General features: G+C 42.2%; 1 protein-coding gene across 3 annotated transcripts in view; it reads left to right on the plus strand.

Moving 5' to 3' along the window:
* The first annotated feature begins 6416 nt into the window (after nt 1-6416).
* The window catches only part of TEK (TEK receptor tyrosine kinase), a 105511-nt gene continuing 90550 nt past the window's right edge, over nt 6417-21377 (plus strand). For 2 of the 3 annotated variants that reach the window (XM_042912223.1, XM_042912224.1), the window contains exon 1: nt 6418-6793. In XM_042912223.1, coding sequence (XP_042768157.1) covers nt 6742-6793 — 52 coding nt within the window. In that variant the 5' untranslated portion in view covers nt 6418-6741. Of the gene's footprint in view, nt 6794-21377 lie in introns of all 3 variants that reach the window. The other variant, XM_042912225.1, reaches the window with a different exon arrangement.

Consider the following 21377-nt stretch of genomic DNA (forward strand, 5'->3'; position numbering starts at 1 on the left):
CAAACCTAAAGAATGACCAAAAATGCTCATTTTAAAAATTCTTGCCCTTTGCATTGTAACTTTCTAACTCTTCATACCAAAAGATGAAGTCTGTGTTTCTACCTCTTGGATCTAGTCTTAGTTATGTGCTTTTGCTTGGTAATAAAATGTGGCATAAGTAATGATGTGCCTAGACCTCGTTAAAGGACAAATTGAGGCAAATTAAAAATTTTGAGTTTATTTGAGCAAAATTTTTTTTTAATCAGGCAGCACCAAATCAGAAGTGGTTAGGAATAACCCAGTGTCAGGAGTACTGGGGAGCCAGTTAGGCAGAAGCTTTTATAGAGAAGAGGAGGAAGCAAAGTAAGAACATTGTTGATTGGCTGTAGCTTAAGGCCTACTTGACTACGATTGGTTGTCCTTAGTGTTTTGATTTCATAATCTTCAGGCATTTACAGGCTAAAATTTTGGTTTACTTACATAGACCTACAGAGCTTTAGAACCACCTCAGTCTAACAGCTTCCTTGTTTAATTAATTTAACAGCCTCAAGAAAACTTGTATCCCTGACTACAGACAAATGAGGGAGGCCAGGTAGGATCAGAACTGTCTAGGTGAGCCTGAACTATTGACCTACAAAATCTTGAGCTATGTAAATATTTGTTGTTTTAAGCCACTAAGTCATGGGATGATTTATTAGACATCGTTAGCTACATATTCAAAGAGGTTTTCACAGTTGAAGTGATATTTGAATTGTTTTTTGAAGGATAAATAGGAATTTCTTTTTCTTTTTTCTTACTATTTTTATCTTTTATGAAGGTTTTTTTTGGGGGGTGGGTGGAAGGGGTATCATGAAAAATACTCCCAGTCTATTCTGTCTGTGGCAAATTGGTCTCATAGTGGTTGTGAGGCATTCTGGTTAGTCTTTCCCCTAAGCCATTGAGAAAATAGCATAGGATCATCTGAAATGAAGTACAGAGTCCCTGCCTTAATGGAAAGATGCTTTGTGTACCAAGGAAAGAGCAGGAGAAATGAAAAGAGGCAGGAGAATTGGTGCCTCATGGGCTAAAGCAGAGACTACTAAAAATTTTACTGCCAGTACCACCCGTTGGTATTTAGCCACACAATGCCTGATTTTGTTACTTTACTCTTCCTGTTTTGATGCATTGTTGTCATGCTAGGATTGTGTAATTGTGAGGTTCAAAAGTAGAAACTACATCTTCTATATCTGTGTCTCTTCCTACAGTAATAAGCATAGTCCTTGTCATTTAGATGATAAAAGAAAAAAAAAGATTTAGAGTAAATGGGGTTCGTGGAGGGTCAGGTATTTTCCATATTTTCCATAGCCATCAGCTCCCAGAATGGGTGTTGCCACTTTCATTGTGGTGTCCTGGCCTTCAGCCAGGACTTAATTGTTGATGACCCTTCCTTTTCTGCTAGCCACCGTTAAGTATAGCGGGTTCACAAAGAAGTTCATGAAAGGCCTTAAGAAGCCAGATGTGATGGGGCTGGAGGTTCAGTGCTTATACCCCTGCACAAGGCAGGATGGTAAGGCTACCTTGCAGGAAGCCAACACCAAAATCTGTTTGCTCACCTCCTGGACACTGAGCTACACTTGAATTCTGTTTCATCTTTGCCAATGGGTGTTTTAATGTTCATCCTATTGCCCTGGGTCAACTATCTCAAGGATTTCCCCCAATCTTCTTCATTTGTACATATATGCTCATTATTAAAAAATATATATTTTTCTTTTCCTTTTATTTTAGATGGAGAGAGAGAGAGAGAGCGTGCACAAGTGGAGGAGAGGGGCAGAGAGAGGGAGAGAGAATCCCAAGCAGGCTCCACACTTAGTGCTGAGACAGACGCAGGGCTCAACCCATGACCCTGGGAACATGACCTGAGCTGAAATCAAGAGTCAAAGGCTCAACTGAGCCACCCAGGTGTCCCTTTTAAAATGTTGAAATTATAGAAAATTATAAAGAGGAAAATAAAAATTATCAGTGTTTCAACAACCTAGAAATAATAACATTTGTTCAGTGAGTATAACATTTTGGCATATATTTGTCATATACACTATAGCATATGGTTATATGGGTGCATGTGTGCCTATGTTCAATGAGTATAACGTTTTGGCATTTATTTGTCATATATATTGTATCGTGTAGGTATATGTGTGCATGTATGCATATGTGTATACATTTCATATTGTTCAAACTTTGATTCCCAATCAACAAAAAACTATACAACATCAAATGTTGTATACATCAAATATAATATACAACATCAAATGTTGATTCCCCATAAACAATATACTATATATATCTTTACATCTTTCATTGTCAATAAGCTTCCACTATATTTTGACATTTGTCTATTTCATTGTGTACCATGACTTATATAAATAATCCATTTTTGTTGGCCATTTATATTGTTTCCATGTTTTGATTATTATCAGCAGTGCTTCTATAATGCCTTTATAAGGGCACATGGATGGCTCAATCAGTTAAGTGTTCGACTTCAGCTCAGGTCATGATCTCATGGTTTGTGAGTTCAAGCCCCACATTGGATCCTCTGTCCTCTACCTCTCTGCCTCTACCCTGCTTGCACTTGGTCTCCCTCTCTCTCTCAAAAATAAATAAACTCTAGAAAAAATTTACAATGCCTTTATACCTACATTTTGGGTAACATCTTTGACTTTGGCTTGGGGTATATCATAAAAGTGGATTTTCTCAGCAAAAGGATATGCATCTGTGGCTTTTGCTACATATTTGTGATATTGACCTCTAGATGTGGGATACCAGTATGTTAGTAACATTGTATGCTTTCCATACCTCTTCACATTTTTTGATTGTCAATTGATATTTTTGTTAATCTGTTTCAAAGATTTTTAATGTTTTCTAAAGATGTTTTTCATATAGTAAGTGCAAAAACCAGAGAATAGAAAACAACAAACCAGCCAAATGCCTCATTTGCTTATTTTGTTTCCTCGTTGCTGGTTTGCTTTTCTTTTTTGTTCTGCTTTAAGTAATGTCTGGAAAAATAAAATTAAACTGAGTGTGCTTGACTCATGAGGAAGCCCCTTTTCATTTCCCTGGAGCAAGGCTATGGAGTGCACAGAGGTCCTGATATTAGCTATTACTATTTTGGAAGCACAATGAGAAGTGACTACATCTCTCAGTGTTATCAGACTTTTCCCATTATCTGTCCAAGTTTCATTTCACATACTTTCCTAAGGTCTGAGTATACCATGTTGGTGTTTATGATATTTCCTATATTTCTATTTATCTACTTTTTTGCACGTTGTGGTCTAAAGATGAACTATGCAAAAAAAGAGTCATATATTAAACTTGCAAAAATTGGAAGTCAAGACCAGGATTCTAATACTCTCTGGGCTACCCAGAGCTGAGCACATTACTTAGACTTAGTGGGAGGAAAGAGACATTAAAGAGACAACGACACAAATGTATGATTACCAGTTGTGATCACTACCATGGACAAAAAGACACAGTGTTATGAGAGAAGAATGGGGGAGACCTAATGTGGATTGAGCAGTTAAAGAACACTTTTCGGAGACTAAAGGGATAGCTAGGAGCTTGTCAGGCAAGGGTGGGAAGATGATTTCAACCTGTCCAGCTAAGCTGCTACGGGTGGAGAGCTGATCCAGCTGGCCCCCAACGAGGCTCTTCAGGGAATGGAGATGCCATTATGATGGCCATAGCCAGCTTTCTAGAGAAGGGTTGTGGCTTGTCCAAATATGTGGTATTTCCTTAATACGTTATGTACTGGGGAGAGTCCTGTCCAGACGTGGAAGTGGCCTCTCCCTTCCCTTGGAAATTCTGGCATGCCATCCAGTTTTGCAACTTCCCAACGTGTTGCCAGTCAGCTCTGCTGACCTATCGGCCCCACAGTATGTGGTGAACCTCGTATTATTGTTCCTTGATTGGTTCTTCATGTTCTAATATCCACAGGGCAGAAAGTTGGAGCAGAGAATGTTTGGCCAGGTTTGTCCACAGTAATCTTCACTTTACACCTGGAATTTACATGCTAATGATTCAGATATCCCAGAGAGCAGTTGCTCAGCCTTTTGCCTAGCTATACAATCATAGGCTAGGGAAATTTAGCAGTTATTTATTAAATGGACTCAATACTCTGGATAGCACGAGAAAGGACTGCATGGAAGATGAGATTAAACTACATAGCTCTTTTTGCATAATGGAGCAACACTGCCTTTTCTAACATGAACAACATTTCTGGGTTACAGAGCACAGGATGAAACCGAGTCACCCATTCTGAAGAAAGGAAGGACAGAGAACTTGATTAACAATTCATGGGAAGAGTAGATCTTTCTGGAGAATGGGGGATGAATGAAAGTGAGGTGCTTTTCTGCATAACAGAGGGAAGCAGCCCAGAAAAGGAAGGTAGAAGCATCTTTGTCCCACACGAAGTAGCCAACAGGAGGGAATGTGAGCAATGACTTCCTTGTGTGGCCATCAAGCACAAACAAAGGAAGCTGTGGCTGAGGAGACAGGTGCCCTGGAATTTGTTTATTTCCAAGGCTTTCCAAGTCTGTTCCATATGGCCCGGGGCCATAGGACCTCACAAAGTTTCAGCCACCACGTTCTCAAAATAGAGCACATTTGTGACCCTCTCAGGTTCTGCAGTGACACAGACACAAAGCTAGCATCTTCTCTGAACAGCCCAGAGGAGGGGACCTGGGAACCTAGGAGGACATGTTGTCAGGGACAGCTTAGTCATTTGGACTTACAAGCTGTTACAATTGGAGGGAAGTTAGTCACATCCAGTATAAACCCTTTATTTTACAGTTGAGGAAACTGAGGCCTACAGATGGGAAATGACTAGTCCAAGGCCTCACAGGAAGAACAGAGCTGGGAGTAGAGCTCAGAATCCCCCACTCCCAGCCTGGTTCCTTGCAAAACCAAACTCAAAGCCATTTCATAAAATGAGAGAATGGCTTTTGGGAGGAATCCCTTGGGACCAAAATCAGAGCCTGAAGGGAAAGACTAAGGAAATGAATATATTAACATTTAATGAAAACCTTCGATGAATAGGCATCATGCCAGCCTCATTTAATCCTCTCTAAAATCCCCAGGTTGGAGATATTAGTGCTGCTGTAACAGCTGTTGAAACTGACAATTAAAGAGATGAAGTAAACATGCGGTGGAGTAAGTATCTGAACCCAGGTCTGCTTGAAAACTGCCTGTGCAGGGTGCATGGGTGGCTCCGTTGATTAGGCTTCCGGCTCTTGATTTCGGCTCAGGTCGTGATGTCATGGTTTGTGGGTTCGAGCTTCACATCGGGCTCTGAGTTGAGAGCATGGAGCCTGCTTAGAATTCTCTCTCTCTCTCTCTCTCTCTCTCTCTCTCTCTCTGCCTTTCTGTGCCCCTCCCCTGCTCTCTCTGTCAAAATAAATAAACCTAAAAAAAAAAAAAAAAAAGCCTGCACTTTACTGCCCCAGCTGGAAACATCCATTGGTCCTGGAGTTGTCACTGATGTGGTAAAACCTGGGAGAGAAATGAGGCAAAGCCATCAGCGTCTCTGTTTTCCTATGGTGAGCAGTGAAAGCAGGAGTGGACGGCTCTTTCCTAGGGTATGAAGGCAGGGTGAACAAAAACAATGACACCCGATTCTGAAGTCATAGTTTGTGTTATGGAGAAACTATCTTCTGGATAAATTTAGGATCTCTGATCTCATTTTAGATATGGTTACTCCAAAAGCTCTTTTTCTTTTGGCCTATGTATTCTCTCTGCTCTTAGGAATGCTCTTTTGATCCCAAATCAAATCCCTTACATTTGGTTTTGACACCGGTTATTTTTAAGGTTTTGTATATAATTTGCTTCTGAAACACTGTTGGCCAAGAACCATGAAATCCGTTTCATTACCAAAATCCTTCTAGGCCAAGTTCTTTAAGAAATGAGATCACCTTCAGATGAATTGTTAGCAAAAATTAAAGCTATAGCCAGTAGCATGGATATGTTTGGGCTCTTGGCCAAGAAATAAACCATGTGTGTGAAAGAAAACAGGCTAACAATTCTGGACTCTGGTCTCCGTGGCTGCATTGCACATTGACCTCACCGGTAATTATCCAAATTAATTGCCTTTCGGGTTGTGTTCTCTCATCACGGAAACCTTCCTTTCCCAATTCAACCCATGTGGGTTAAAATGAGAAAACAAAAGCAAAAATTCCGCCCCACACCCAGAAGCCCCTTCTGTCAGGGATCCCAGGTGGACCCGGGAGAGCTGTTGGAGGCTGAGAAGGGCTGGTGATCATCGCATACCACACATAGGTGGAGGGCTGTTATTCTGTTTCCCGCCTAAGAGAGGATACCCCTATTGTTTCTGAAAACGCTGACCAGGACCCACACTTCCAACAAAAATTCCTCTATCCCCGCAACAGCAGCAAAAGCAGCGGCAGAAGCAACAGCAATAGAGAAGTGTTTTGATGAATTGCAAGATGGATAGGGCTTTCAGTGCCCCCAGCCCTGCTGATACCAAACGCCTTTAAGATACAGCCTTTCCCATCCTAATCTACAAAGGAAACAGGAAAAAGGAACTTAAAACTCCCTGTGCTCAGACAGAAATGAGACTGTTACAGCCTGCTTCTGTGCTGTTCCTTCTTGCCTCTGACTTGTAAACAGGACCCAGTAGAACATGCGAATGGAAAGTCACAAACCTCTTGGTGTCTGAAAGGATCCTTGGGACCTCATGCACATCTGCGGAAACTGGATGGAGAGATTTGGGGAAGCATGGACTCTTTAGCTGGCTTAGTTCTCTATGGAGTCAGCTTGCTCCTTTCTGGTAAGGTTTGGCTTTGTTGCCTTTTTTTAATTTAATTTTTTAGGTTTTTTTTCTTTTTTCAACAGTTAATGATACTGGGCTTTCTCACCAGTATTTAGTTCTGGTTAACAAAGGGCAGCTGTGTTATAGGCACTGTTTCTCTAGGACTTTCCATTTAATAGATGTGAGGATTAAAATGCAATGTCTTTGTGGCTTGGAACTGAGTTTTTCGAGAGTTTCCCTTCCGCTTATTTGCCCCCTATGTTGCCACAGACCCTATGAGAACTGATTAGGTCACTTTATTTGTGGAGAATCACTTACTATGGCACGTTATTTTACTCTTCCTCAACAATCTTGGGATTGTTGCCTTATTTAAAAAAAACAAACAAACCCAGTTTTACCTGCTTCAAAAAAAATCTTGCATAATTTTTAAAAAATGAAGTTCATGCAGACAATTATGGGGACCCACTTAAAGCAATGTACAGATTGTCATTTTTAAAGGAGAACAAAGATGCTTTTCTATAAAGATGTCATATCCACATCCTATTACAAATTTTTAAAAAATATTTATTTATTTTTGAGAGAGAGAGAGCACACACGAGAGCATGCACTAGTAGGGGAGGGACAGAGGAGAGGGAGTCACAGAATCTGAATCAGGCTCCAGGCTCTGAGCTTTCAGTACAAAGCCCTATGTGGGCTTGAACACTTGAACCACGAGATCATGACCTGAGCCAAAGTCAGACGCTTAACTGACTGAGCCACCCAGGGGCCCTAGCCACATCCTATTTTAGTTAAAGCAATAAAATTCTAGGCTTTTTGGGTTTTTATTAGACCTTGGGCCATGGCTATATAATTATTTTCTGTTTCTTTAAAAAAAAATACTTGGCATGTAGTAATTTATAAAGTCTTTATTGGCCCAGTGAAATGAAAGTTGGGGCACTTATCCAGATTACCGGGCACAGGAGAAGATCACAGCCTGTTGGAGGGCTAAGGAATGGTTGGCTTGCATGTTTTTAGATCTGGTGTGTGTGTTGCCCAGATTCTCCACACAGTGGCATGCCTCTGATGCTTACCCACCCTGAGGGACGCTGTCTGAAAGTGGTATCCAAACATGAAGTACAAATCACAACTCTGATTGCCTTAGGTCTCTCCCTTTTAGTTTGAAAACATTCTAATTATTGTAATGAAGATAGAAATGATACTGGAAATGGAATTGCGCAAACGTACTGAATTGAATGTTGCAGACTATATTATTAGAATTTGATCTGAACATACACATAAGTTTGTGTTACATTATTTTCATACTTTTCTATATGTTTGGAAATTATTAAATATTCAAAAAATTAATCCAACAAGAGAAACGAATTGCATGTAACTTGTTTATAGCATTTCAGATCACTTTCAACACCTAGTTATATTGAGGATTTAATCATATTTTGAGACTAAGAACGTGTAATGTCAGTTGCTGAGATGCTTTCACTATGTAGAAATTATATTAACATAGAAATGTTAATTTCTCATGTTATATGCACCTTTAAATCAAAGAATTATGATTCCATTTTTGTTTGGCTTTTTTTCTGTGTGACATACTTATGAGTAACATGAAATCTGGAACTAATTCTACACCAGGGATTCTAGTAACGCAAAGCCCAGGGTCTATCATTGGTCTGAGCTATTTTATAAGTTAAATCACCTACGTGTGCACACATGCCAACACACACACAGTTTTAATTCACTATTTGCCCCTCAAAGTGACTGTGTCATGGCACTTTGTAGTCTAGGCTTAGAAGAGCTGTCATAAAATCAGACCAAAAAATTATGTGATTGAAACAGTTGCTCCCTGTCTAGACCTTAGTTCCCTGGAAACATAGCCCTGACTTCAACAGGGAGAGGCCCAAGGAGAGGGATTTCATCCTCCTATTGAAAAGGAAAGGTGACACTAGCAAGATTGGTTTCTGGGGTAGGTCTGTTGTATTGGAATCCTAAGTTCCCTTCCCAGTATAACTCTCCATGGACATGAACACACAAGGCTTGGTAATTGCAACAAGAATCCAGCATGATTATATCTACAAGCATAGGAGCCCATTCTTTGCACCAAACTCCCCTGGTAGACCATAGTAGTGGAACAAGGGACTTATGGTTTATGGTTCTCTCTATTCCAATGGGTTGTTTCTGATTTTTTTTTTTTTTTTTTGTAACAAGTAAGACTGAAAAAATATGTCACATTTGCCTCAGTGAAGGTGGCTCTGGGTGGCAAATAACCGTAAGAGGTTTGGAAGAGGTATATAATTTTCAGAAGACTTCCCCAACCTACCTAGATTCTGGTACATTCCCCTCCCCATTGAGAATCATGGCCAATTTCAGCTTACAAACAAGTTATAATAAACATACTAGCTTTCCCCCACTCTCCCGTCCTCACCAAACTAGGCTGTTCTCTCTAAAGAGTTGTGTATATAGCAATACAAAATACAACAAATTACTCTTTCTGCTTTATCATAGTATGTCCTATATGATCAACGCCGACCCACTGGGAAGTCTCTAGTAGTATGCCTTCATATCTCTTTGTTGTTTGATTTGACATTTTAAGTAACAACCTGGGTTCAGAGATAGTGGATATCTTATCTGGAATGACAGTGGAAATTCGGTTATAAGGTCAGGGAAGTGGTCCCAGAGGGAACCTTCTCATTAGGGCTGGTCTTGGAAGGCTATATCAAGTCTGAGTAATCAAGGGTGGAGGTCTAGTAGCTGGGACCAGAGACACACCTGGGAATTATTCGCACAGGGAGGAGTTTTGCGTTCTTCACAGATGCTCCCTCCTAAGCATTGTCTCTGTTGGAAATGTCAGCATTTCCCTTTCAGCTCTATGCTGGGAGAGCTTCCTGCAAGAGCTCCAACTCTTCTAAGACATCCCTCCAGGAGGGAAGAACTCTTCCAAGGCCATTTCAGAGGACTATGCTATGTCCTCTGGGAGATTCATATGGGTGGGCTCCAAATTTTTCTGACGTTATCTATTTGACTACTCCTAAAAAGATAGGTATGTAATTGTGTAACCTGCTTATTCCCTGTAGATGGCTTATCAGTCAGAGCATAGAACCTGGATTCAAATGATTTCTCTAGGCTGGATGAGTGGACCAAATCCAAAAGACAGCCCTTTAAAATAGATGAATGTGAAGTCATGAGTTTGGTTTCAATAAATGGATGTATGTATGTTCAGTGTGAGAGAGACTTGGTTTGTTGAGTTTTCTTTTTTTTTTAATTAAAAAAATTTTTTAAGTTAATTATTTTGAGACAGAGAAAGCGAGTGGGGGAGGGGCAGAGAGAGAGAGAGAGAGAGGCAGAGAGAGAATTCCAAGCAGGCTCTGCCCTGTCAGCACGGAGTCTGGTGTGGGGCTCAGACTCAAGCACCTTGATATCATGACTTAAGCTGATACTGAGTCAGATGCTTAACCAGCTGAGCCACCTAGGCGCCCCTGTTTATTCAAATTCTTAGTGATTAACACGTTTTGGTGATACGCAAAATTCATAGATGCCAACATGTGCTCTGCTTGCTGAAAAGGTAATTTATAAGCTGCAACAGTTCACTTTAGTAGATATCTAAGGTCCAAATTAGAAATGGTAATCACTGTACTGCTCAAAGAATACCCATTAAACACTGAAGACATTGAGAAATTTGGCAGTAAACATAGTGGACAAGCAGGAAGGTGAGTGCTTTAGAAACCATTTTATATGGGACTATTTAGCCAGGGAAAAGAGACCAAGATCAGCATTTTTAAGGGTTTCCATGTACAAGACCCCATAGATAGTGTATTTTGCCAGATCTAGGATAGAGGGGTGAAGAGAGTTAGGCTTTATTGATGGAAACCTTCTAAAAATTGGATCACCATCCCCATGAAGAGTGAACTCCCACACCGGAGAGTGTTCAGGCATAGGTTGTGTGATATCTATCAGGAACATCATAAGGATGTGGAGTCTGATGGTTACTATACTTGTCTTTCACATCTCTTCCATTTTACTATTTCTCTGTGAGTTCAGAAAAGCCACCAACACCTTTGAAACCAAACAGTGTGTTTCCCGAATTTCAACTCAATCCACATGACTTGTGAGAGAAAAAAGTGTACCTGCACATGTGCAATCATGGCTCTTCTGAAGACACTCCTTTATGGGACTGAGGTGGATCTAATCAAGAAGGCAGGAGAAAGAGTTAAGAGTATGAATTGTGAAGCCACAGACCTGGGCTTAAGCTCAAATTGGATGACAGTGGGAAAGTTACTTGATTTCTCGAAGACACCATTTTCTCATCTCTTATGGATGAGAATACGTATTTCCCAGAGTAGTTATGAGGATCAAGTGTGATAATGCAAGAAGAGAGCTTAGCCGGTAAGAACTTTCTAAATAAATGAAGCTAGTGTAATAAAAAAGGGGAGTATTTCTCTGAGGACCTCTGTGCTAGTTCCAGACTGGTTTAATCTTTTCTAGCATGTAGGGGAGTTACTGCTCATGTAAGCAGTCTCTTTCTGAAATAACTCAACATAGGATCACCTGGATGGCTCAGTCGGTTAAGTGCCGACTTCAGCTCAGGTCATGATCTTGCAATTCTTGAGTTTGAGCCCCATGTTGGGCTCTGTGTTGACAGCTCAGAGCCTGGAGCCTGCTTGGGATTCTGCGTCTCCCTCTCTCTCTGCCCCTTTCCTACTTGCTCTCTGTCTCTCTTTCTCTCTGTCTCTCTCAAAAATGAGTAAACATTAAAAAGTTTCTTTTTTTAAATAACTTAATTCCTCAAATTTTATGCTTGTCTCTCCCCACTTGGGCTACTATCCCAGTGCTACTACTCCTTCATCCCTGCTCTTGGCCCTTCTCCTTCCATCAGGCCCATATTTACAGTCTACACATTTTTTCCCTCATGGCTCTTGTTCATGCTGTTCCATCCATTTGGGAATGACACCCTCCATGCCTTCTCTGCAAACAAAATTGAACTCAACTTGCCTGGGTCAGCTCTTCCTCATGATCTCCTTCCCTTTATTCTGAGTTCCCTTCTCATAGAGGCTGTGTCTTGAGCTTTGGGCACATAGATTTAGCTCCATTAGCCTTTAACATCTTTAACAACAGATAATACTTCTTTTTTATTCTCTATAGTGTGTTGCATTTAATGTTCACACATTTAATGTGTGTGAAACATAAAAATACACTCATGAAAGTGGCTTTAACTAGGCCTTTACCTTATACAAGGTATTGTTTGATTGTTGAATATTACCCAAAAGGTATGTATACTTTTTTCAATAGACATTTGAATTGTTGGCTGCCTTTTGTTTATTCATTTTTTCATTCCTTTACTCAGCTATCATTTCAGTCAATGAAGACCTATTGAGGATTTACTCACAAAGCCAAGTCCTGTACTGGATTCCAGGAATGCAAAAAAGGATGAGTCATTTTTCCCCCTTGCTAAATTCACGGTTTAGAGGGAAAGAAGAATATAGGCACATGAATTATATGATGATATGATAAATGTTATCGTAGGGATATATATAAAATCTAGCTTTTCAAGAGCTATAAAAACTGTTTTTGGCTCCAATAATAAAAAATGAAACTTTAAAATCTAAGTTATGCATAAATGTCTAAAAACATAGAATATCGATTTCATTAGTTGCTAAATTTAGTATAAATAAACTTAATAATATTTGAAATGAATCTGTAGCTTAGATGTTCCTCACTTTGCAAGAACTCCCTAAATAGTTGTGACTATTGCCAATTATTGACACTTGTAATTAGGAATTGCTCGTTATCAAATGATTTGAAAACTAAGAAGATAAAAAGAAAAGGGAAGAAAGAACTTCCCATTAGAGAGAGCAGGGGGTCTGAAATAGCAGGTAAAGGTCAAGAAAGTTGAGTAAGGCTGGAATGTAGGGTGGAAATGGAGAATTAAGTTTGGGGTCAGATCAGGAAGGGCCTTGTAGGGCATTTTAAGTAACTTGTACCTCATTCTGTACATGTTGAAATTTAGTATGGTGTTTGTTCTATCATAGTTGATGTCTATCTTGGAAAAATTACTGTGATAATAGTATGGAAGATGGGTTGACCTGGCAGAGCCTGTAGGCCTGAAATAGTGCGGCTTTTCAACACTCCAGGAAGAAAGGCCTGGATGGACAGGGGGGTTGAGAGTATTGAGGAGATGAAACTGTAAGGGTTGGTGATTGATTGCATTTGGGAGATTGAGAGAAATGGGGGAGAATAAGTATAGTTCCACTGTTCTGGTTTGGGTAGTGGTGGTGCCATTCACTGTGCTGGGAAACATGGCAGGAGGAACTGATTGGAGATGAGCTGAGATGGAGCAAATAATGATTTTGTATGTGTTGATTTTGAAGTTCCATGTAAAGGGAAAATATTTAGCAAAATTTGGGTCTCTGAGTGTGAAGCTCAGATGAAGGAGACTGGGCAAGGGCTTGAGACAAACACCCTTGATTCATGGGAAGTGAAGCCATGGACATGGACGTATATGAAGATAAAGTGAAGGGACAAAAAAGAGAAAGTAGCCAAGTGGGGGCAGCAATCAGGGAATTGGTAGGAAAAGCAAATCCAATTAGATTTCTTTCCTGGAATTTTAGAGAATTGGTGTTGTGGTAGCTAAGGAAGAAGAAAGTTTTAAAAAGAGGAGAGGAAGGGCAACTTGGTGGCTCAGTCAGTTAAGCATCTGATTTAAGCTCAGGTCATGATCTCATGGTTTGGGGGTTTGAGCCCCGCTTCAAGTGAGCCCTGCTTCTCTCTCTCGCTCTCTTTTTCTACCCCTTGCTCACTTGTGCTCTGTCTCTCAAAAAAAAAAAAAAAAAAAAAAAGATAATAAAACAGTTGCTGTTAAAAAAATAAAAAGAGGAGAGAAGGATTGGGGCAGCAGACTGACAGCCTCTGGGTTTGGCGTGGTGGCACCAGGTTACAGGTGTGTGGTTTTACAGGGAGCCAGCCGCACTCCTAACAGTGTGGACCAGGACTGGAAGGGATGTCAGAGGATCATTTGGCATCACTTCCAGCCTTCAGGAAAGGGGATGTCTAAAGTTGCCTCCCTTATTTCTGGAATTTCAAACTGATAACCCAATTCCCACCGGTCTGGCCAGACTATTCCTTAACTCACAGCACACGTGCGGAATGTTTTTTAGATTGAGCCATGCCTGCTTTCTTCTGCACCCCGCCTCCCACTCTTGTCCCTTCGGGAATCGGACTGTCCTTCTCTTCATGTTCGTTTCCCCCGGCTGCAGGGGCAGGTGTGGGGACGTGGGTCTGCCAGATGGAAAGAGTCCTGACTCTTTTCAACACATCCGTTGATGGGAGGGAGCTCATTCCTTCTGCCTGGTTGGTTCCCTGTCTAACATGGTATGGATGACAGGGAGCCTGTCAGGCAGCCAGATGAGGGACATTGTGGGCGGCTGCTGTTCACTTTCTGCTTGCCACAGCCCTTGCTCGGGGCTTGACCAGTGAGGTGTATGTGGTGGTCACACCCATCTCAGCAGATCTGTCAGCTTTCCCGCTTTTGTTAGAGGGTGATATCATGCTTCCTGGGGGGAGTGCTGGAAGACAATGCTCAGCCACTTTTCTCCAGATACAATAGGCGGAGTCAGGAAGGCAGTATTGACATTGCTGGGGCTGGGGAGGCACTCACTGCTCTGTGGCCGTCAGATGGTGAACCAGCTTAACCTTGGTACACAGGGCCTGGGTTGTGCAAGGCGTCTGGCTGCAGAGCCAAAGGGGACTCCGCCCTGGGGACAGAGCTACTTTAGACATCTGGGAATCTGGGATGGGCTTCAAATTCTGATCCCTGTGTCAAAAACAACCACAAAACAATAATAGTACCAGATAACAAAAATGACTACCGTAGCGTGAATGTTTCTTTGTGCCAAGTGTTTCATATGATTTTTAATAACTCATGACAACTGTGCACAATAGATATTATCATTCTTTTTTTTAAATAGATGGTGGAACTGAGGCTCCAAAAGTGACTTGCCCAAGGTTAAAACGTAGTAGACATCCATTATTTTGGACTGCCTAGCATCCCTATGTGTTAAGAGCTGCTATGATTTCCCTCCATGTGACCCTGATGGGACTGCCAGTCATGGCAGAGTGTGCCATTCGTCTGACCACAACCATTGGTTCAGATGGAGGATGCATGACCCAACAGGGCCAGGTAGACTCTGGCTCGGGGAATTGATGAGAAAACATTTTCTCTCTTTGGTGAGGACACTGGGCACCCAGAGCTACCAGCTGCCCTGGTCACTTGAAGGAAGCTAGTCTTTGGAAGGAGAGAATGAGGACAGTAGCACAGAGAACCTGGAACCATGACAGGCTCTCCATATTATTGGAGCGCTGAGTGCAGTGGTTTTTAGAAATCCACTCCTGTACCTTCCAAGTATGGGATCCAGTTACCTTTATTTGCTTCCACAATTTTCAGTTGGTTTCTGTCTCTTGAAAGTGAATCGTCCTGAGTGATGCCATGGTTTCAGTAGGAAGTGATAGAGGCAAGAGTTAAACTGAGAATGACCTGAAGCCCAGTTATGAGTTCTTTTAAACTCTTCACTGTGTGGTCTTCTAACTAGTGTTTCATGGTCACCGCAGGCTGGTTCCTGGAAAAGGAGGCTGATGACAGTACTTAGTCGTGTGGTTTTAGGAAAGATTTTAAAAGAAACATTACTTCAAAGTACTTAGTACAGTGTTGGTACATGACAAGCACTCAAAAAAATCAAACGCTGTTAGTTGTTTGCTTATAAACAAAGCTGGAGACTCTTAGGTTGCTTTATGCTGGTCTTTGCAAGGCACATCTTCACCCTTGAGGGCAGGCAACCCGTATTCTATGCCAGATGGAGGTCTCTGCTTCACTTGGTGAAACTCAGCATTAGTACCCTTCGTAGCTAGGCCTTGTCTCAGAGAAAGGAGTGAAAGGAGTGGTTTCTTGATTTTTTTTTTTTTTTTTTGCTAAATATCTGGAGTGTCAGGTAGGAGAATTCCTTCCAGTGGATCTCATAGGTAGCAAGACAGTTCTTCCTGCTTTTCTCCTGCCAGCTCCCGATTCCTCCTTTTCTCTTGTCTCGACTGAACAGAGGCTCTAGGATGATTTGTCATTTATAGGTCCCCACCGCACTGATCCCAAGCCTAATTCCTAGTTCTTGACAATTTACTGTGGAATTGTTAGTTCCAAATAGAAGTTGCCTCATTTTTGACTAAGCTCATTATCGGATTTTTGGACCCATCCTGGAGCAAGAGAGAGAGTATGTGTGTGTGGCAGCAGCTCTCCTCTCATTTCACCACCATCTTTGCCCCAATTACTCCTGTTCTTACTCTGAATTCCTCTTTATGTCCAGTACCTCTCACATCCGGAAAGCACTTTCTAATCGGCGGGGGTTGATTCAAACACCCACCTGCGTTACTACTCATTGCTACCACTTCAGAACCAAAGGGCACGGTGTCGTAGCCATTGGTTGTGGTCGGCACTGTTTCAGAAACCAGTCTTTACCTGCTTCTCAAGGCTCTTGCGATTCTCAGTCCCTATGTCACATTGGAGGGATATTTCAGCCATACCAGGCTCTGCGGTTTCTAAACATACACTCTTGAAGCCTCCGTGTGCCTTTGTGTATGTTGTGTCTTCTGCCCGGAATGCTCTCTTCCCATCCCCTTTTTCATGTGACTTATTCATGCTTCAAGGTTTATCTCAGGTTCCAGCTCTTCCGAGAAGTCTTCCTTAAACTTCTTGCGTGGGTTTGCGCCCTGCCTTCACCTGGGCTTCCACTAAAAACGTGGCCTGAAGTAAAGGCATATGCGTAGGTAGATTATTCGGGAAGTGATCTCGGGAGCAGGAATGAGGGACTAGAGAAGTAGAACAGTACTAGGCAGTGTTATATGCTGGTCACTGCTATGGATGCCTGGTACCCCAGATATCCTGAGGAGCCTTATACAATGAGACTCAGAACTGTTTACCCACAAAGAAAAAGGAGAGGCATTCATCCATTGCTATTCTCCTCCTCTGTTCAGGGTTATGTAGATAAAAGAAACTAGTGGGTTACTGCTGGTATCTTGTACTGTTGTGCCGGGGAAAGTCCCAGGAAAGGAAAAGACATGTACTTGCCTGGGCACTGGGTGAACTACTTTGACACCTGCCTAAAGTGGCTGCTGCAGGTGGGAGTGGGGTGGATTTGCATTGGTGCCCAAGAACTGTCACATACGGGCGCCCCTATGCTTGCCTCTGTCCTCATACTTGGAACAGCAGATGACAATGAACAGTTTGCTTGTTGGTGCCACCCACTAGTGAGCTGTGGTTGGCATTTCAATATTCCCAGCACCAGACGTAGTATTGTGGCTGGCAGAGAAAGGCTTTGTTTATTTGTGTGTTTATTTTTGAGAGAGCACAAGTTGGGGAGGGGCAGAGGGGGGGGAACAGAGGATCCAAAGTGGGCTTTGTGCTGACAGCAGCAAGCTCAGTGTGGGACTTCGACTCATGAACTGTGACGTCATGACATAAGCCGAAGTCAGATGTTCAACCGACTGAGCCACCCAGGTGCCCCAAGAAATGCTTTAATAAATGGGTTTGCATTGGATTAAATGTTCCAACCTAGTGCTTCCCTACGTGTGCTCTATATATTACTGCTGGCCTGAAAAAGATGATTGTATGTGCTTCCTGGAAGCATATTTTAAATTATCTATTTTTGTATCTAAGTGTAAATATATGTGTGTATATAACTGTCATATCAATCAGGTGATTTAATGAATATTCTTAATATGAGGCTCAGAAAAAAATGAGCTAAAGAGAATGGTTAATAGAATAATTGTACAAGCAGCATGTAGATTCAGCAAGGATCATGCCTGTGGTACATAAATTAATGCACTTTGGGAGATACTGCTCTAACTGAATCAGTTAGCTAATCCTCTTTAGAACTCTGTGTCCAAAAAGAAAATAGAAAAGTGATTTGGCATGTAATGAATACTATCCCAGTGAGATGAACCAAGTGAAAGAGTCTTACAGTGATCAGTCTGTGTCAAAGGATTATCTAGGACTCTAATCTTGCTTTTTCCAGTAAATCTGGAAAATGGGCATTTGTTATTAAATCATAGACAAGATCTAGTTTACCCCTTGGACATAACTGGGGCATCCCTCAAAATAGGCCCACAAGTCAGCCAGCAGACCAGCAGGCATAGTGAGCCAGTAGAAGACCGGGTAAGTCCGTTATACTCATTCATTGAAGCTAACATTTACGGAGCCCTTTCTGTGTCCTGGGAATCTGCTAGGCATTGCAGTTAGAAAGATGGCTAAGAGAGGCACGTGACGTCAACTGGCTTGTGATATGCTTGGTGAAAAGTTCTGCTTTATGGGAGGCAGATGTTGGGAGCATGGAAAATGGAGGGAGTAATCCTGGAAGAGAACAGGGGTCTCATCACGAGGGTGACATCTGAGATGGATGGATAGGATTACACTTTGTGGAAAATCAGGAGTGGAAGTGAGAAGTAGGGCATTCCAGGCAGAGGAAAAAGCATGAAAATGGGGAATATGTTGTGTGGCAGTTTTATGTGGCTATGCTCCAGGGCCCATTGAAGGAGGTAGCAGGGAGTAGAGCCAGGAAGATGAGTTGGGAAGGCGATAATTTGGTTTGAGTTAGGCTGAGTGGGCAGGGACAGACCAGAGACGCTTCCTGGAGTCATTAGGATGTAGAGTGAAGCTGTGTGAGGGAATGAGATTGTCCAAGAAGAGGACAGCAGACTGGTTCTGGGAACACCTGTATCATCGGGGTAAGTGGGTAGAGGAAGAGGAAACTGGAGGCATTCAATGAGAGAAGCCAAGGGTGGAGGGAGTTTTAGCTGCGTCAAAAAGTGCAGAGGCAGGAGTAGGGTGAAGGGAGGGACTAGAGAATGTGGCATTTAGGTGCTGTGTGTTGCAAAGCATTCTTGGTGAATGGCGCTGGGCTGGGGTTGAGGAGTAAGTGGGAGGTGTGGAAGTGGGGTTTGTAAGCATAAATTCCTTTCTGGGAGATGTCCCTTATTCTGGAAGATTCCTTTGACCACGTGCCTTTCTGTAAACTTGATGCGGCATGATCTGGTAGGAGGAGGCGTGAGGTCCTCTCTGCTAACACTGGCAGAGGATACACAGAGGTCTGGAGATAGGGAAAGAACTCTTACATGACAGATACTCTCTCTTGCCTCTGGATGTGGTCCCCAATTACCTGAATTAGGGAATTATTTTAGTTTCAAGAACATGATAACAGAGGTAGAAGTCTTTATGGCAGGCCACACACTAACTGTTACATAGAGTAACAGAATAGTGGAACTGTCAAAGTCTTAGAAGATTATCTGGTCCAGTATTTCTGAAGACTAACTCCTTGGAGAATCGTAGAATCCTTTATTTTTTGTCTTTTGACTATCATATGGAGCTAATATTTGTTACCTTAAGAAATACCGGTTTGATTCAACTTTCTCATTATACAGATGCCAGCACTGTGGTTCAGTACTTTGTTTAAACTCACTCAGTGCATTAGAGGCTAAGTTTCTTCATTTCAGTGGAGAATGTGGGAGGCAATCTATAAATTCGGGCAGAATCCATGTACCGTCAAATTGCCTCTTCTGTTTAGGTTTGAGCCTCCAGATCATTCACTTATAAATTCCTTTCCTTCTCTTTTAAGTGCTTAATGGATACAGCTGCAAGGCCCCTGGCAGTGCTGGCTTGCTTTGTGCCTCCCAGCCCCCTTCCCCCTGTGTATCTCACACCCAGATTCAGCAGGGCTTTTCACACAAATAGTCTGCCAAGAGGTGTGGAACTGGAGCCAGAAACACACAACAGCTGCAGAAGGGTCAGCCACATGTAGAGGCCTGGGGTAATCTGCAGGCCTGGACACAGCCCTGACCACTGATGACTCCGGAGTCCATAAGCCATCAGCAAAGTGAGTAATACACTCATTCTGCCAGCTGCTTCTGGAATCAAACAAAAACTAGTACTGTTGCCAGCCAGCAGGGAAAGAATCACCTTTGATTGCATCACTGTCTTCCCATTAAGGCTGGGGAGAGCCTGTGGTTCAGACTGACTTCTGTTAGAGAACCTCTCTTCCTCTCCTAGAGATCACTCTCTGATAGAATTCATGGTTTATCACCCCTGCCAAGCCCACATTTTCACCTTCCCCAGGTGGTTATGAGCACAGGCTCTGGGGCCAGATGGATCTTGGTTGGAGCCCTACCCAGGGTGAAAATGGTGTGACATTGAACAATTTATTTCACCTTCCTGTAGAATGGGGATCGTGTCACCCACACTGCAGAGTGGTAAGGATTCCATGATATAAGTTGGTCAAATGCCTGGCAAGTGCAGGCTCATAAAAAAAAGCTCAGTAAATATTAACTGTCATTATTATTTCTTATGTTTCCCTATGTTCCTAAGAGCACCATGTTGCTAAGAACCTGTATAAATGTTATTCTATTCCATTCCATCCCATTTCAACATCTCCTTCCTTCCCAGCCTATTCTATTCTATGAATATTTCTTGACCTTCTACTCTGTGCCCCACCCTGGGTCAGCAGATGTAAAGATGAATAAAATAAAGTCCGTGCTGCTAAGGAGGTTGCTGTTGGGGTGTGAGTTGCCCGTGGACATTCAGTACATTCTCATCATTCCTAGTAGTTCCGTTCTATAAATCATGGACACAGCGTTAGATCCCTGCAAGTCGCAACTTTTTTTGTCAACGAATCGATACATACCTAGTTTTGTGTGTGTTTGCATTTAAAGGAAAATCATTTAATGCATAGGACTGACTCATTAGTATGGGACTCGTGGTCAACAGCATGAACTGCAGCCTAAAAGGAGCTTATCTAACCATGTGTTTTCTCCTGAGGTACATCGTAGCTTTCTCATGCTTAAGAACACTAAACAGCACTTCAACACTATGCCTGGGAGCTATCTTATTCTTTTTATCTTTTGGATTTGTCTTAAAAAATTTTTTTTAATGTGAGTATAGTTGACACACCGTGTAACATTAGTTTTAGGCGTACAACGTAGTGATTTGACATGTTGATACATTATGTATGTTTACCACAAGTGTAGCAACCACCTGTCCTGTTATATTACTGTAACATTTGACTGTATTCCTTATGATGTGCCTTTTAGTTGTTTGGAGGCAATTTAAATGGTGAAACTGCCAACTAAAAGCACAAAAATGTGAAAAAATAGCACTACCTATACTGTGGAGAGGATACTGGTTTACAGTTGGGAACATGTGCATCTGAGGACTCGGGGTTTTTCCTGCTCTACTGTGCGTTCTAATGGCTGGGAAGGCATCATGAGTGCTGATTTTGAGGCAATAAATAAATTGCAGGCAAATTCAAGTATACGGAATCAACCAATAATGAGGATAGACCGTTGATACAAATGACTCTACTCGGGCGGTAATGAGGTTTCCACAGATGTACAGGCAGGCACAGGAAAGAGAGAAGTGAGTTCATTCTGGGACACTCAGCTCCACTGATGGAAATCAGGCTTTCCGAGAGGCATTTGTGACCGAGCAGACTGCGGACATGGATGCCTGAAGGGATGACGGTATGGCTGCCAGATTGGGGCTCAGGGTGGAGGGGGTTCTGCCTCCAGTGCCGTACCATGCGGCCTG

The sequence above is a fragment of the Panthera leo genome, chromosome D4, assembly GCF_018350215.1.
Source record: "Panthera leo isolate Ple1 chromosome D4, P.leo_Ple1_pat1.1, whole genome shotgun sequence".
Classification (NCBI taxonomy): domain Eukaryota; kingdom Metazoa; phylum Chordata; class Mammalia; order Carnivora; family Felidae; genus Panthera; species Panthera leo.